At 36.8% G+C, this 19181-nt stretch overlaps 1 protein-coding gene across 1 annotated transcript in view; it reads right to left on the bottom strand.

Annotated features, from left to right (window-relative positions):
* Window positions 1-19181, bottom strand: part of LOC126278702 (transportin-3) — a 205156-nt gene that overhangs the window by 86922 nt on the left and 99053 nt on the right. The window contains exons 11-12 of the mRNA XM_049978972.1: window positions 5481-5581; window positions 2405-2539 (exon numbers count right to left, since the gene is read on the bottom strand). Coding sequence (XP_049834929.1) covers window positions 2405-2539; window positions 5481-5581 — 236 coding nt within the window. The remainder of the gene's footprint in view (window positions 1-2404; window positions 2540-5480; window positions 5582-19181) is intronic.

Here is a 19181-nt window from a genome sequence, read left to right on the forward strand (position 1 = left end):
GTTCATGGGGGGGTTCAAGTACGTAGGATGCATATTCTCACAGGATGCCAACATAGTGAAAGAACTGGAAGCAAGGTGTAGCAAAGCCAATGCAGTGAGAACTCAGCTACAATCTACTCTCTTCTGCAAGAAGGAAGTCAGTACCGAGACTAAGTTATCTATGCACCATTCAGTCTTTCGACCAACTTTGTTGTATGGGAGCGAAAGCTGAGTGGGTTCAGGTTACCTTATCAACAAGGTTGAGGTTACTGATATGAAAGTAGCTAGGATAATTGCAGGTACTAGTAGATGGGAACAATGGCAGGAGGGTGTCCACAATGAGGAAATCAAAGAAAAACTGGGAATGAACTCTATAGAAGTAGCAGTCAGGGCGAACAGGCTTAGATGGTGGGGTCACGTTACACGCATGGGAGAAGCAAGGTTACCCAAGAGACTCATGGGTTCAGCAGTAGAGGGTAGGGGGAGTCGGGGCAGACCAAGGAGAAGGTACCTGAATTTGGTTAAGAATGATTTTGAAGTAATAGGTTTAACATCAGAAGAAGCACCAATGTTAGCACTGAATAGGGGAACATGGAGGAATTTTATAAGGGGGCTATGCTCCAGACTGAACGCTGAAAGGCATTATCAGTCTTAAATGATGATGACGATGATGCCCGAAGTGGTGCAAAAGGGACGAAAATTTTTATGAAAATATTCTGTTACATTAAAACATTTTTAAAGCTAAATCTACAGAAATAAATAGTTTGTGAACAACATAAAAATTTGATTAAAGAAAAAAAAATCTGGGTAGACTATACAGTCTACGCAAGCAAAGCAGCGAGTGCAAAGTTAGTCATACAGTAGGGGGGGGGGGGGGGGAGGGGGGGGGTAAGGGGGGGGGGGGTATTGAAATAAACAGTAGCAATTGTCTTTGGCTCATTAGTTTTTGGTTAAAACAGCTACAAAAACTAAGTATATATTACCTTTTTTTGCTTTAAAAATGAAAGTCATAAAGAAATTCTTTTCAAGTCTAAATTTTACTTAGGTGTTGATGTTTATGGTGGTGGTTGTGGCGGCAGCGGAGGGGGGGGGGGGGGCAAGCAGAGGTGGTTAGTACCTAATATCTGATTAGTCTCAGGAATAAGCGTCTTGGAAAGTTTAGGAGCCACTTATCTCGATTCTGTACAAAAGCGAACATTAAACAGGGGTTTTCTCAATTGGAAATTGCATATGAGTATTGTTTGAGAGATCATGTTACAACTCTTGCAAGGAGATCTGTCTGTCAATATGTGACAGAATTCAGCAGCAGCACAATTGTATTCTATTGAGATTATCACACCATTCAGAATGCCAAAACTTTCATGTAAATATAGACCAGAGTAGTTTCACGAAGGCCATTCTCAATGCTAATCAAGATCTCAATGGCCAAGTGTGACTACGATATACAAAGGCAGACATATGTTTTGCACAACCGTGCAGAATGTTACACCCTGTCACTTATCTTGGCTCTGGAAATGGTGTGATTACTGCAAGGCCAGTATCCACGAGGACAAGGCAATGATGTCTGGAGTACCACAGATTGCCAGCATGGTGACCACTGTCGCAGCTGCCCGTGATACTGCTGCAAAGAGGAGGGTCAACAATGGTGCACCTAATGAGAACACTGTACACAGGAGCTGTACCGTGTTGTCTTCACAGGTAAGTCCTGGCTCTGCATGACAATGGATTTATCCAAATGTGGTGGCATTCATCATCAACATATGGGCCCAGCACCTAGCTTGATCGTATAGGGTGCCACTTGATAAACAACTTAATTGTGTCTAGTTCACATATCTGCAATATTGACAGCTGCCATTCCATTTCTGATGCTTTATGGCTAGTCACTGCCCTTCCTGAGTTCTCTGCAACAGTCAACAGTTCGACCGTTGCTGTAGCTACCATGTTCTCCTGATCTTTTCCCACTGAAAAAATCTGGCCATGGGTTGTCAGGAGACTGGTTTGCCACCATTTGCTAGCCACAATAGTTAATTAAGTTTGGCACAGCATTGAAGCAGTGAGAAAGGACATACCTGTACCTGTTGTCAAACCTCAGTTCGTCTGTATAGGCTCAGCTGTTGTTACTTACAATAACAGCATTCATCAACATGGAAGTTTTGCACTCTGTACATGCGCTAATAATCTATAAATGTTATCAAGTATTCTTCCTGCGATTACGTATACATACAATAAGTAAAATTTTGACGTTAGCTACCTTAATGACTGGCAATATAATTCAGACATCTCTCTGATGAATTTCTCAATGAGTGACAGAACAAAAAATCTGAAGGTATTCACGTATACTAGCTGAATTGTATCTCTTATGAATAAACTAGGAACAACAACTTACTTACAAAATAACACAACCTGCTTCAAATTGATCCCTTACCTCTGTAATTACACTTTGACAAGGATGGACTTCTCCATTTTCTACAACTGGTTTTGTGTGCCTGAAGATGGCTGCCAGTCTATCAAGCCATAGAACAGGATCAGTTTTTGTTCCTTTCTCAGTCTTCACATCATTCTGCATCAAAAGGTTAGCACAAAAATGAAAATCCTTCCAACATAACATGAAAGGCAGTTAATTAACAACATTAAATAAGAGGATGAAAAATACCCTTTCTGCTCATGTATAAGTTTGTTTTCATTAATTAATACACTTACAATTAAATAAAAAGATCACAAAAATATACTCTGACACAATAAAAAATGGCAAAGAAAGGTAAGGACTGGAGGAATTCAGGCTACCAACATGAGTAATGGTGCAGAAAACTTTAGCAGCTAATATCTAAGTTATTTCAGTATTAGGATAAAATGGAACCATATTCAAAGTATCTGAGAAAAGATGGTGAAAGCTTGCTGGATATAAAATGTTGGTGGAAGCCTATAATGGATAGTTTTATGAAAATGGACATTCATCAACTTTGTACACCTGTAACTATTTCAACGCAATCCAAAGTTGGTGCACCACTACTCACTTATAACTACATTCAGCTTTCTGGTGATAAACATCTACAACATTGTGGAGAAATTTCATACAAATACATTACCAATCCTATGGCCCCTCAGTGATTTGCATCCACTGCTTTATCACGCTACTTTTCTATGATGCAACCTTTCATTGTACACTGCCTATCAGCTGATATAATCAATAAGCAGCCATAGTAAAATTGTGTCCTTGCTTCCTAATCATTTCTACAATACCTAATGACCATTTTATCTCTGAGGTACGATCTTTTGTGACCAGAATATATTTTCCTCTTGTGACTTTTCTAGGGTCCAGGATTCAACAAAGTCATCTTGTTCTCATAAACAGCAAATGTTTTTGTCTAGTACAATTCTGAGGCTGCATTACTGACCCCCCTCCCATAAACCACTAGAATACAACTAGCCCCAAAACGATTTCTTTTGTGCTTTTATACATCTCAAGGTCAGGTTTTATTCATCTTAATGATGGCTGTGAGGGTTTCCAACTGAAATAAAGAATTACTTTTCACCAGCTGTCAGGATATGTATTTTTTATAAAAAGAAATACCTGCACAATACCTTGTCTTCTTGAATCTTTCGCCTTCTTTCTTGATATTCACTCTGTGTCACTGGTCGACAAACCTCTACTTAAATACAGATCTAATTCAATAATGATTAAAACCGAACATATTGGATAAAGTTACATACTTCCCCCACTATACCCTTGGTGTCCGAAAACTGACGAGAAATCTTATTTCTGAGTGGAGAGATGGGGTGATGAATCCTCTTACATGTGCTGAAACTTTTCCCCTTTTGACTGTTTTCATTCTAGGGAACAGGAAAAAGTCCAAGGGGGCCAGATATTATTAAAAGGCTAGGCATGAAACACTCGTGAAGTCATAATCAAAAACTGTGTGCGTGTCATTGATGTATGAGCAGGCAGGTTGTAATGATTGAGGAGCCTCTTGTCATGATATAGGCTACTTTTCCGGCAGTACCTTACACAATTATTTTAGCAAACAATGGGCAATACTGCTGCACAATACTCATTTTTCAAAACAAAATTTAATATATGTCAAAAATTTTTACAGTCCCTTGAATATGTTTTGTAACTTACCATGGGTAGTTAGGGTTTTGCTTAGTGCAGTAGTTGTTCATGAAATATGCACTGCAACAACCATTCTTTATGGAAATTGATATTATTAAGTCGTCATAAAATCTGCAGCTCCTTCAACACACATTTCAACCAAACTGATTCTTCTTATGGATAACATTTGGTCAACTGTTTTCAAACAATAAGCAGTAGAGACAACTAGTGAAAGAACACATCACTACTGCCCACCTGACTGCAGGAAGTGTATTGTGATTATTTTCAAGGTCCCCAAATGACAGTATCAGGCTGCACCTGAACATGATTTCCTTTTCCATCACAGCCGTTGAGAACTACTGAAACTTCATTGACACAAAATAGAAAATCTCTTGTTATGCAAAGAAGGTTATCCTGAAAAAGTTGGGCTATGATTTTCTGAAACTGTATGCTAGATTGAGGTATGCCCTCATCTCACCCTGAGCTGCTTTATGTTGCTCTTTCAATCTCTGTTACATTCTTGTTGAGGTAACAGTGCTCCTCATTCCTGTTCCTTGGCAAATGATTCAGATCTTCTAATCAGCTTTCCGACACACGGCTTGTCCTAAGCACTTGCTGCTACTGCGTCTCAAACCTACATCACTTGTAAGACCTCTAGTAAGTCTAAGGTCAACCACCTGTCAGAACATTAATTCATACACTTTCCTGCACGTAGCCTCTATGCAGATTTTATGTCAGTATGGTGACTATAAAGTGGCCAGGTAAAACAGACAGATGGGTGGATGGTTACAGATAAAGAAATTATTCCAATACTTACTACTGCACATGTTCAGCATGAATGACTTGCTCTACAACACATACCTGCCATCATTTTGGTGGCCCCTCATTCCTCCAAACCTAAAGTTCCCATTTTTTCTCATTTTTATTTTGTGTAGTTTCTCTTTTCTTTCTTTGGATGCTGCCTATGCATCTTGTGCAACAACACTTAACTTTTTACACATTGCTCTAGCTTTTCAGCAAACCTCTCCTCTTTGAAAATCTAACAAGTGAGAAGAGACAAATACTGTATAATGTACTATTTCACTGCCAATTTCCTCTTAAACAACGAGGCATAAACACTAATACTGGTGTGACCTTTGCCTGTGTTTCTACTGCTCCCAGTTTGTACCTCTCCCCCATTTGTCTTTGACTATAGTTTAATTCTCAAGAATGTGTTTGAAACCACCAACTCATGACTGCTACACAATGAGTAAAGTAAACACACTCATCATATAGTGGAGACTTTGTGTGATAATGGTTTTCTGCCTAACATTTCCACTGCATAGTGGCTGGTTATTTTTACTCATTCCTTTATTTTATTCCAATCAAATTTACCAGTATCATATTATTGGCTTGTCAAGTGGTTACATACCTCAACCAACTGACACAAAGGATTAATCTGAAAGAAACAGATTTGTTTCATGGCTTGCTGTATTTGATCTGGTGGCATTCGACCCAAAATCACAGAAACACCTGTAAGATAACATTATGCATTAATTCAAACTAAAATAATCAAACTAACTTCATACAATACAGTCCTTTGAAGAGAATCACAAAAACACAATTGTAACACAGGGTGTATAAGTGGACAAGGAAAAAAATTCTCAGATTATTCCCAGATATGCCGTTTAAAAAATATACTTTTTCTCTGGCAAAAATACACATTTTCCATGCTAAGTAACAGTATGTTTTCCATAGATTTTCCCTCGGAACTGCAAAACTTATTAATCCTTTGAACGGTTAACCTTTCATACACTGATATAGAACCACCTAGAAAAAAAGGGTGGGGAGTGGGGGGGAGAGAAGTTTTGGAACGGTGTTAGAAGAAAGAAAAGGAGAGAAGTTTTGGAACGGTGTTAGAAGAAAGAAAAGGAGAGAAATTTTGGAATGGCGTTTGATGTCAGCAACGTGCAAGCTGAACATTTTTATATTATGTTAAGTTTAAATTCGAATTGCACCGAATGTAGCACGTTAGTTTCCGGAGCTTTGAAATCAAGACTGTGATGCCCTTTTGTAAGCCAATCATATCTCATGCCACGTGATCTCACCAGCTGATGACAGCAGATATTCAGAGCACAGGACACATGCTGTAGTACGCCAACAGCAAGATTCGCAGGTTCGAATCCTGCCTCGGGCATGGATGTGTGTGATGTCGTTAAGTTTAAGAAGTTCTAAGTCTAGTTGACTGATGACCTCAGAAGTTGAGTCCCATAGTGCTCAGAGCCATTTGAACAGCAAGATCACTTACATAGCGCAAATACACAAAGAGGAAAAGTTAATGGTTTACATTAATATACACAGTGTAACAACGAGAAGAGCTAAGCTTCCACAGATAATATTGGTCTCTAAGATTAATAAGCTACAAGAGAAGCTAAGCTTTCACATGTAATATTAATCTTTTTTGCATGTGTTATACTTTAAGGTGCATCACACAAATGTGCTAGTAAATTTAAAATAATGACATAAATGTCTGCTCTTCTGGGCTCGAAATTCTTCTATGTGGCTGGTCCTCAAAGTGTTCAGTTTTGAATGAGAGTCAAACACTCTGTGATTTAAGAAATTCATCCCAATTTCTCACATGTAACTAATTCATCTTGCATAAAAGGAAATTTACTTCGAAAGTAATGCTTTTCAAACCACCATTTGCAATACTGTCCCGAGACTGTTAGAAATAGGTTTGATTTAGCAATTGCCAGATAACGCCAGAAAACAGGCATTACTGCATGTGTACAGCTGTAGCGATGTAGGAAGCCTGTATGTTTATATGAATGAAGCATAAAGAGATCTTACATTACACCGTAAAAGAAAGGATAAAGACATCTTACATTACGCCGTAAAAGAAAAGGACACTAAAATGCATAATTCAGCCTGAAGTGCACATTGGTTTGTCCAGATTCACAATGAAGTAGGTCCCACCTGATATTAAGCTTATCATTACTGTTTTTGGGACATAAATTTTCTTGGTATAGCAGTACCGTACTATCTCATGTTTGGTTCTTTATTGTGGCATAATGCCATATGTGGCAGAAGATGAAAACGTGCAATTGAAATTCAGCAAACTAAAGGTTTTTTTTCCCTTTCATTTATGTTTTATTGTTGCAGTATTATTCTCCAGTAGCAGGATACAGTAGCATTCTTTGCTAGAGAATCAATTCGTACCAGTCAAAATTACAAAAATTTAACTGAAAATTAAAACAATGAAAAATTCCTCGAATTCTGAAAAATTCCCGGGTTTTTCCCAGATTTCCCGGGTCATATACACCCTGTAACAGTAAAAGTGAATAATAAAACTGACAAGATAACAAGGCAGAGCCTATTCGAAGTGAATGGTACCCTGGGGTGGGGGTGGGGGTGGGGGAACTCAGCTAAGGAACATTTGCAGGTTATTAAAGCATTCCATAACGAAAGAAAATTGAATTATTCTTGATACTGTACAATATTCAAAGAGCACTGCCGCAGATTTTGAGTGACAGCATTACATCCAATGAACCATTCATCAATGGATATTCAAATATTAAAGTGCACAGGCTTCAACATTTTGTGAAACTATATAGCAACTATAACATAAAAACTGACACTTTGACCAACTTGCTGCAATCCTATTCAGAATGATGAATCTGCTCTAAAGATGACAGCTTCATGCTGATTTAAATGAATGCTTTTGTTTTGTTTTTCTATTTAATTTTAAGGAACAATGTGTCCTAATGTACAAAATACTTTATTTAAATGAAATTATGAGAACTACTGGTTAAAAATCACTTTTAGGAATCAGTACGACAGACCTTATTTTTGATATGAAAGGAGGACTTTCAGGAAGTTCAGGGCAGGGAAGCTCATTTTGCATTACCGCAAAACAAGGGAGACTGTGTGAAGGGTATTATACGACACTGGGGGTGGTGATCATTAGAAGAACAGTGTTGTTCATTGTGATGAGATCTTTTCATGTAATTTTGTCATCAGCATTCTGATCTAAATGCAAAAAATATTTTATTGAAGCCCACCTACATAGGGAAATTATCACTGTAATAAAATAAGAGAAATCAGAGCTTACATAGGAAGACTTAAGGGCCAATTTTTTCCATGCACTGCTTGAGTGTAGGGAAACTGTCTGAAGGTGATATGATATTCCCTCTGCCGGGTCCTGGACTGCAGAATAGTCTTGTAGATTTAGATATAAATGCTCTGAGACCCTTAATTACATCTTAATGACAGCACATTTTGATCATCAACATACACATTACCACTTTACAACAATACAACAAATTAATAATCATCTCATTGAAGCATTAGGGGAACAAATGGGTGGGCTGCTCACCAACCCACACTGCAGACAGTATAGTGAAACATAGACTGATATCCTCTGGACCAAATGTATTACGGACATCGAAAAGACAAGCTGACAAATCACAATACTGATTTGGAACTTGAGAAATACATTGGCCTTGATCAGCATGTGAACTGAATATGTTGTCCCTAGGCTCTGAGATTCACCAGTACTCAGATCTGATCAGGCATTGCATTTTTTTTAAACATCTTGAAAACTACTTCAGTTTAATGCTGCACAAAACTATTGAATCTAAAGGGTGTTAATGTAATTGTAAGAAGCGTTAAATATGATCAAATGAACTGTTCTAGGATCATCAGAAGTTTGATGAGATCATTAAAACAAAATAGAATTAAAATTGCAACATGTATAACTGTAGAGAAATTATCAGTGAGGAAATTCAGGTGTAGGCTTTATTGCAAATAGGAAAATTAAAACAATATTCTGGATAATGAAAGAATCTCAGGCAGAACTATTTCAAAAACGAATGAGAGTTAGAACATACAAATCATTCAGGTCTGCGCACCAAAATGGTCACATTCTGATGACGTAGAAGATTCCGTCCCTCTTCATATGAAGAATTGCAGAAGCAGATAAACAACAGTAAACATCACTAAAAGGGAATTCTAATTTGAAAGCGAATACAAAATGGGGAAATTCTGGATACGACACCAGAAATTACATAGGTCATATGTAGCATAGTACACCAAGAAGTAAAACAATTGTCGTTAACACATTTGTCCAGGAGAACAAATTAAAGAAATGATTTTTCAGGGCAAAATGGAAAAAAAACTGACTAAATTTTATCAAATATAAAGAAATCTTACACAACATGTGAATTCACCAGACAAGAATTTCAAATGGATCACGTAATTCTAAGATGTGTCTTAAAAATGTATACAAACCAAGAAACATTCATCAGGCAGGAAATCAGCACACCAGATCATAATATTTATTTCAGAAAAGGAAATCATAAACAATTAAAATAAGGAACAAGTTTATCATCTCAAAAAATGATAGTTTATAAAGATGTAGAGGAAAAGAAGCAATTATTTAACAATGGACTCAAGTGAAGAGCAAAGATGTTATAGGTGTGAAAAAAAACCTCTAGTAAAGAGAAACCTAGACTTTCAAGGAAACAGTATTATTAATGTCACTTTATATCCTGCATTACCAAAATTATTTGGAAATGCATGAGATGACATGAAAAGCTGAAATCAAAATTTGGTTAGAGAAACTATTGAAAACAGTTAGTTACTGAAGAATATGAAACTGAAATGTCTGGCAGACATTAAATTTTATCTGTAGGATGGCAAACAGCTGAGTAAATAACATGAAGAAAACTGTACAACCAAACCAGTATTTCTTTAAATGCTTATATGATTCAAGAGATTAGTCAGAAACACAACTAGTTTAATAATGAAAATCCAAAAGTAACAACAGATAAAGTGAAAAAAAAATCCCAACAGCTTTAGCCAAAATTTTGTGATACTTAAATTGGGAAAACGACAAAGGAATATTTGTTAATAGAATGTGTCTGAACCACATTTCAATAATGACTATAAACTTGTTAGAGCAAGTTTGAAAGTATGTGCATCAGCTACAATTAGATTAAAGTAATACGTAACCAATTTAAAAAAGAGGAAATTGTACAAATTAACCCACTGACTTACTAATACTTTTCCCCATAACCAATCTAATATTTGTCATTAAATGTATGAAAATCAGTATATTTTGTGTTACACAGTTTTCTCAAAATAATATTTATCAATGTGATGGTGAGTGAAGGTAATACTGTTTTAGAAGTTTTTGTTGGTGTGGTATACCTGATGGGATTGGGGGAGATAAACCCAACAAAATGTGCCAAATTTGCTGCTTGCAGTCTAACAAGGAAAAGTCCACATTGGGGCCATCCATGTCTAGGGTAGTCTGGTAAGGTGACCTGTTCTATTCTATTCACAGCCAGCTGTATTCTAAACTGACTGAAACAAGATTTTTTTTTTCCTGACACTTTGGGATTTTCAATTCATATATCCTACTAAACAATGTCCCATCAGGTGAAAGAAGGTTTTCTTATCCCCTCTGGTGTATCTTTTCACATGAGGAAAGCATTACAACTGCTAGTCTTGTATGTCAACCGTGTCCATCGAATGATTGCACTGTATAATTGCTTTGGGCTTCTGGACAAGGGTTTTGGTTTTCCTATCACTTTTTCCTTTTGCTGTTGTATTGGCATCTGTCTGGATAGTGGATAAAATATTTACTTCTTTTTTACCCATCCACTTCAGAGCCAAGAGCTTGTATGAAAGTAACACAGGAATCCCTCATTTTTTAGTTTAGATTTTTGGAACTAGTCACGCATATTTTGCCTTGTGGAGCTTACTGTCCATATGGCTTTTGTGCCCCTTGCAGAGAGCCTTACAAACAATTATGAAGAATTATACCAGTTCTCAACATATATATATATATATACTACATGACCATTGTCCGAAGACGGTTGCATGAGGTCCATAACAACAGCTTAACTAATTGGAATTTTTTTACTGGTTGGGTCAGGTTTCTTCCTGTACAAATATCAATAGCCACTCTTTGACTCACAAATTTTAAAGTACTGTATTTCAAAATGAACTCTTTTTTGGGGGATTCAGTTTTATGTAGCAGAATCTACCTCTGAATTTCATGAAGCTTTCAACTGGTATATCTTCTTCAGAATAATAAACACTTTGGAAACTCTAAGATGGTCAATAACAGGTTGCAACTTGTTCAGACACTGTTGCAGGATCACAATTTTCATTATTTATGAAATGAAGGAACCTAGAAACCTGTAAGCATCTTCTATACCACATACGTACGAATTGCATTTTTATGGACCAGTGTGGCTGAAGCGTTGGCTTCTTCACCTGTGTCGTAAGAGCACATAAAGCAACATGGGTGTGAATTCCATCAGATGTTATAGGAAACCAAGCATTGTTTGGTAAAGTAACAATGTCTCTGTACATATCAAGGGGAGTTAGTTGTTCAGGGAATTGTCTTTGAACCCTAGGATTGATGCCACTAGAACCACGAAACGAAATTTTGGAAAACACACACACACACACACACACACACACACACACACACACACACACACACACACACACACACACACCTGCTACTGCAACATCACTGTCACTATCTGTTTTATTTGGATCACTATCATCACTACTATCATTTCTCCCACTATCTTCATTATCAGCACTATCAGAAATTTCACCTGAAACATCACTTTCCCTCTTATTCAACGGACTTTTGATTTCCCCTTCTGAGAGGAACTTTTTATGACATACATTGCTTGCTGCTACACAGCTAGTGAAAAACCATAAAAACAATTTCTTATAACCCACAAAATACCTAAAGAAATCGAGTATATTATACACCAGAAAAGAAGAGCTGCTCGTCCCATCTCACAGCTGGCAATGTAATAATGGACTTGAAGCCAAAATCTGGCTGTGAGTTGGCTGTATAAGCCAATGGGTTAACAATTAAGTCACTGAAACAGTTGATGACTTTTTGTATTTCATGTAGCTGAAAATAAAGACTGTATGGGAAGTCTAAGAAATAAACCAAAGAGTAATGACATGCAGTGTTTTAGAAGACTAAACACAGTTTATAAAAAAAGAAGGATCCCTATGTGAAGGATCCCTAAGTTTGCCATCATTGTTTGTTACCAGTTCTGACTGATGATGGTGGATTTCTGATTTTTAATGTGAAAAGCATTCAAAATCTGAAAGTTACAGAGATATTTTACAATACTCATAAGAAACATACATAAAAGGTAATTACATCACAAATAAAACAATACATTCTGTATTGATAATCATGATATGGGTATAACAATAATAAAAATTCTGCTTTTATATTAAGATAAGAATGTAATGCTATTAGTTGCACACAAAACAACTTTTATGAAAAATGCCTTGCTTTAAGTTTGTGTAGGGCATGGTTACCACTGTTCCAGTTGCAGTACTTTTTTAAACTACTTAACATTCAATTATTAGAACAGAATAGGTGGCAATATAGAAAACAAGTTTAATATTCTAGAACATGTAAGTCGGAAAAATCTTTTTGGTTGGTTGGTTGATTTGGGGGAGGGGACCAAGCAGCAAGGTCACCAGTAACACAGGATTGGGGAAGGAAGTGAGCCATGTCCTTTCAAAGGAACCATCCCGGCATTTGCCTGAAGCGATTTAGGGAAATCACAGAAAACCTAAATCAGGATGGCCAGATGCGAGCTGGAACTATCGTCGTCCTGAATGCGAGTCCAGTGTGCTAACCACTGCGCCACCTTGATCAGTAATCATTTTGTCGGACAAAATAGTGTACAGTATCCATGATGGAAAATCTCTATTATACATGATGGAAAATCTCCATTGACAGCATGAAAATGTAGGGATTGACCTCCAAAAGTGCACTCATATTCTCCAGGTTTATAAATGCTCTTCCAAATACTCATCATACAATTGGAGATGAGAAAAAATAGTCCAAATGTAATTCAAGAGTGGATTGAAATGGGCACATGAATTCTATTTTATAGAAGGTGAATGTGAGACTACATTATTGAACATTTAAGCTATACTCTGCAAATCAAAGTGTGCAAAGATTGTGACTTTGTACTTTTCACTGTAATATATATTAAGCTTTCTTCTCAATCCATTCATTCATGCATGGATCATGGGAAGAATAACTGCTTGTAAGCTATGTGAGCTGTTATTAGATACATATTTTACTTTAATACCATAGAAAGGTGATACAGGACAGTTTCTTTTTCCCCTGCTTCTCTTTTTAGTGAATCAAGAAAAGGAGAGACTGAAGAGAGTGACTTACACTTCTATGCACTTTGCAATGACTTATAAAGTAAATTATTTTATGCTACTAAAATGCTATCAATCTTTCCTTCGCAGTAAACTGTCATGTTACAGCTACGAAATGAGTGGTGCATTGGATGCACAATGACGGTGTACGGACTGTGAAAGCATAAGAGCAAACTAAACATTATCAATGCACTGACAGTTTATTTATTTATTTTGTATCATCAGTCCTCTAGCTGGTTCTGAGCAACATGCTAAAATTTCTTCTCTTGCAACAATCTCTTCATTTTGTAGGAGCACTTGCACACTAAATTATTCATTGGATGTGTTCCAAACTCTCTCTTCCCTGTACTCTATGGCTCCCTCCAGGACCACAGAAGTTACCCCCTTCATATCTTAACGCATGTCCAATCATCCTGCCCCTTCTCCTTGTCAGTGTTTTCCATATATTCCCTTCTTTACCACTTCTGTGGAGAACCACCTCAACCTGTACCTTATCAATCCATCTAATTTTCAAGATCCTTCGACACATCACATATCAAATGCATTGATTCTATTCTTTTTTGGTTTTACCAAGTGTGTGATTCACTAACTTGCCCCCCTGTGTTAAAAATACATATTGTCAGAAATTTCTTCCACAGATTACGGCCGATATTTTATAGTAACATACTTCTTTTGGCAAGGTATGCTCACTTTGCCGTCGTAACATACTTTTTGTTTCCTCATTGCTTCCTCCATCCTGTGTTATACTATATTCTGGCTGGAATTGATCCCGAGACCCAGGATCTTTGATTAGTAATCAAATGATGCTGCCCCTAGACCATGGGTCAACAATAAATTCATTACATCATCACATTGTGATATACACATAAAAACAAAAATAATCAACAATCTGTCTTTCCTGCTCATCCTGTCCAGTAAGTCTCCTCTCACCCGAGGTTCTGGGTGACTTTTCTGAACTGTACTCCTTTTCCTAAACCTCTCTAGTCATTTTCCTTCACTCTTCTTCCTTCCACTTCAACTTCTCTGTCAAAAGAAGGAGCCACTGGCTCTGGTACATTTTTTATCTATCCGTCTACATTACCCTGTGATATATATTATACTGATGTTATTGCTCAGAAGATAAACAGACACAGAAACAAAACCACTCTGTAAAATAATAATACCATTAAAGAAACAATAAAATTATTTTGCTCAACAATTTAAGACTTTTTAGCTCAATAATCACTCTCAAACAATGCTGTAGTTCCTCATGGTGGTGGTGGTGGTGGTGGTGGTGGTGATAGTAGTATTTCTTCAGGAATAATATAGGATGGTAAAAATGGTGCTAAGAACTCAACTCAACTCAACTCCAAGAACAAAATTACGGATACAGGACAAGTGGCAGCAAACTTAATTGAATATATTTTTGGTCTAGTAGAAAAAAATATTATCTGCGGACTGTTAGACCCAGTAATTGCTTACCATTTACAGTGCTGTGTGCCCAACAGCTGACAACAGACTGCAAGGTAATTAGAACGTCCATGAAACATTTCAAAAAATTTTACAAGTAAATACACAAGAGCAATGTAACAAATGATACAATACATGAAAGAAAAACTCTCAAAGTTTTATTACAATGTTTACAAATGTTCTATTTGTCCATTCTTCATCACAGGACACACACTTAACTGAAAGTCCAATTCTGCCCATACTCAACCCAGCATACCCAGAATTTCAGTAAGGACACATGCTGCAATGTGGTGTCACAAGTTACAAGGTTCTGTGGCAGATGTGGAACATAAATGCTATCCTTGATATAACGCCACAAGAAAAAGTTGCAAGGCATCGTGTATGGTGGCCACTTGAGTAGTGCGAAGTCAGCGTCTGCCACAGCTATGTGGTAATCTTATGGCATCGTCTTGCTGAATGATAACATCTCTGCTGTCACTTTCAAGTTGTGACAGGTGCCACAATTGCAGCATGTCGAGACAGGTGACACCATTGATAGTTCTTTCAGTGAAGAGGAAGGGTCCATAGATTGTCTTGTTGGAGACAGCATGGAACATTTTAAATTTCTTAGAACTTCAAACACATTCAACAGTTTCATGCGGATTTTCTGTCCACTGTATCTTTGTGTTGTGTCAGTTGGCTTTCCTCGTAAAAAAAGGGGGGGGGGGGGGGGGGCTCGTCACCGAAGATTAATTTGACTGTAAAGTCATTTTCAAGTTGGTTCTGTATACAAATGCTGAATTATGTGCTGTACAATTTTTTTGTCATGGTTAATGGTCCGCAGAAGCTGAAATTTATAGTTTTACTCTTAATCACTTATGATAGAGTGTGGGACTTTGCAACATCATTATCCTCACATGGTCTACCAACTGTTCTGACATGCTTGACTGTGCCGGATGTTTCACATCGCACAAACAAGCATTCTCTTTGAATATCTTGTACCACTTCACTATGCTGTTGTAAACTTATGGTGTCTTGCAAAACTTTTTACAGGAAGCTCTTTGTACACACACAATCGATTGCCAATGGAAAATTCTAGCACAAAAAATGTGTTCTCTGCCTGATTCACTGCTATTTTCAGCAGCTATGGTCAGTGGCACCCTGCTTGGCAGTTTTTCAAACTAACTTGCCAGCATTACACTACAAAATAGGTTTGAGAGCTTGTCTTATTTACTGTATCATTTGTTACATTACACTTCAACATTTGCCTATGCTGAAGTTTCATGGACTTCTCAGAAGAAATTTAAATATGAGGATCAGAGCATTGCAATTAGTCAAACAGGTAATGTGAAAATTACATAAGTGTCATTCCCATTACCATTAGCACCTCACAATCAATACCACGTGACTTGAGGAGCAATCTGTCTAGAATTCTAGGATACAGCAAAAACAGTGAAATACAAGACATAGTACTGTTTGGAACCACCCATATCTTGCCTATAATGTTGTAACATCACTTAATTCTAATGCCTACTCTTCAAGAAGCTGGAAGTAATACTACGCGTATTCTATTTTACTCAGTAACGTAATCTGCTATTCATAACAATAATAATAATAATAGTAGTAGTAACAATAATAATCCCGTGGAGGCCCGGGAAAAGAATAGGCCTCCTGTATGTTCTGCCAGTCGTAAAGGCGACGAAAAGAACAAACCACTAATAGGGCTAACCCCCCTTTTAGTGTGATTAGTTGGGTCAGGACAGAAATAATGAAGCCTCGGACAAGCGCTGTCATGCTCGTGGACGATGCTTGAACCCTATGCCCGTCCACAATGGTAACAACACTGCTAGCCACACGGAAAATGATTAAAATCTAAATAGAGGTGTTTTGCAGGATATGCTTCCTGCAACAACTCTAGAAGGAAAACAAAGACAGAGGATGAGATGGTCAGATGAAGTTAACCGACACCTCATGTTCTGTTATTACGAAGCAACAAACTTAGGAACCAACAACTAGATACAGATCACAAGTATACACAACATTTATTACCAGATACACAACATTTATTACCAGATACACAACATTTATTACCAGATACACAGAATTAAAATTTTTAACAGAACAACGACTAGCTGATCAGATCCGTGTAATAATCAAAAATAACAGGATACCCCAGTCAGAATTAGAAAACATCAAACAACAAGTACAGCAAATACTGGAACAAAATAATGTGCAATCAGAAGAAGAAGAAAATACAGTAATGGACTCAAACATCCCAGAGCAAACAAACAAAGAACAACACGCGTCAATTAAACAATAAGACGAAAATGAAATATTAAGACAGCCACCAGAATAAGCACAAATAGAACATGAAGTGACACACAAGTTAGATATAGAAGAAAAATTTCAGTTGACATATATAGAATACAAAGACACAAATACAGACATTCTTGCATAGACCACCAAATAACCCACAAGTCAAAACAACAATAACAACTATCAACACAATCACACACAACAAAATAAATGAAAATACAACTATGGAAGAGTTACAACTACTGGTTTATATAGGAGCACTCACTACACTAAATTTACACACTAGGCAGAGATCAGAACCAACCAACACACAGAAGAAACCCACAAAACCAGCATGCCAACACAGGCTATAGATAAGAATAGAAAAACTGAGAAAAGACATCAGACAGCTAACACAATTGATAAGAAATGAAATATCAGACAAAAAATAGGAATAGATATTACAAATATTAAAGAACAACTAAAAGAAAAATATAGACAAAGACTAAAAAAAATACTGAAAATAGAATTGACAGCAAGAAACAAGACAAAAGCTATAAATACTTATGCTATACCATTACTGACCTACTCATTTGGAGTAGTGAAATGGGGTAACACAGACCTAGAAGCAGTCAATACACTTACACGATCACAATGCCACAAATATAGAATACATCACACACATCCAGCAACAGAAATATTCACATTAAGCAGAAAGGAAGGAGGAAGGGGATTTATTGACGTAAAAAACCTACATTATGGACAGGTAGACAATTTAAGAAAATTGTTTATAGAACAAGCAGAAACTAGCAAAATACACAAAGCAATCACTCATATAAATACATCGGCTACACCACTGCAATTTCATAACCGCTTCTACAGCCCTTTAGATCACATAACATCAACAGATACGAAGAAAGTAAATTGGAAAAAGAAAACACTACATGGTAAGCACCCCTATCACCTAACACAGCCACACATCGATCAAGACACATCCAACACATGGCTAAGAAAAGACAATATATACAGTGAGATGGAAGGATTCATGATTCCAGTACAGGATCAAACAATAAACACCAGATATTACAGCAAGCATTTTATTAAAGATCCCAATACCACAACAGATAAATGTAGATTTTGTAAACAACAAATAGAAACAGTAGATCACATCAAAAGCGGATGTACACTACTAACAAATACAGAATACCCCAGAAGATGTGGCAATGTAGCAAAAATAATACATCAACTTGCCATACAACATAAACTAATAAAACACATTCCCACATACAAGTAGGCACCACAAAATGTACTGGAGAATGATGAATACAAATTATACTGGAACAGAACCATTATAACAGACAAAGCAACACCACATAACAATCCTAACAACATACTCACCAATAAAAAGAAGAAATTAACAGAACTAATCGAAATATCCACACCCAATACAACAAATATACAGAAGAAAAAAGGAGAAAAAATTGAAAAATACATCCAACTGGCTGAAGAAGTCAAGGGCATGTGGCATCAGGATAAAGTTGACATTGTACCAATTATACTATCAACTACAGGAGTCATATCACACAGTATCCACCAGTACATAAATGCAATACAGCTACATCCAAACATATACATACAACTACAGAAATCTGTAATTATTGATACATGTTCAATTACCCGAAAGTTCCTAAAGGCAATGTAACATATACCGTACAGTTAAAAGGAAGTCACGCTTGATCAAGGTCTGCATCACTTTCCATTTTTAACCAGACATAACGTCTGAGACAGGAAAGAGAAATAATAATAATACAACACTATGTAAAAGATAGTTGCTACTCAGCATATAGTGGATTTGTGCCTATCAGCAACTCAGAATCTCCAATATACGGTAACAACTATCCTTTTCACAGTATTGTCATACTCAATTCTGGACTTTTGTTTAATAATAATAATAATAATAATATACGAAATAACTGACAGCATCATATTGTACAACATCAGCTTAAGGATATGCACTTGCAGCTGGACCTCCTGAAATTGACACAACAATCATACTTCATACAATGGGAATTGCCAGTCTATCCATGGAAAAACGATACACCTGTATCAAAATTTAGAACAGCAATTTTCATTACCAGTAACATTAATTTTTGAAAACATGATTCGTGTTTCTATT

The sequence above is a fragment of the Schistocerca gregaria genome, chromosome 6 (assembly GCF_023897955.1).
Source record: "Schistocerca gregaria isolate iqSchGreg1 chromosome 6, iqSchGreg1.2, whole genome shotgun sequence".
Taxonomy (NCBI): domain Eukaryota; kingdom Metazoa; phylum Arthropoda; class Insecta; order Orthoptera; family Acrididae; genus Schistocerca; species Schistocerca gregaria.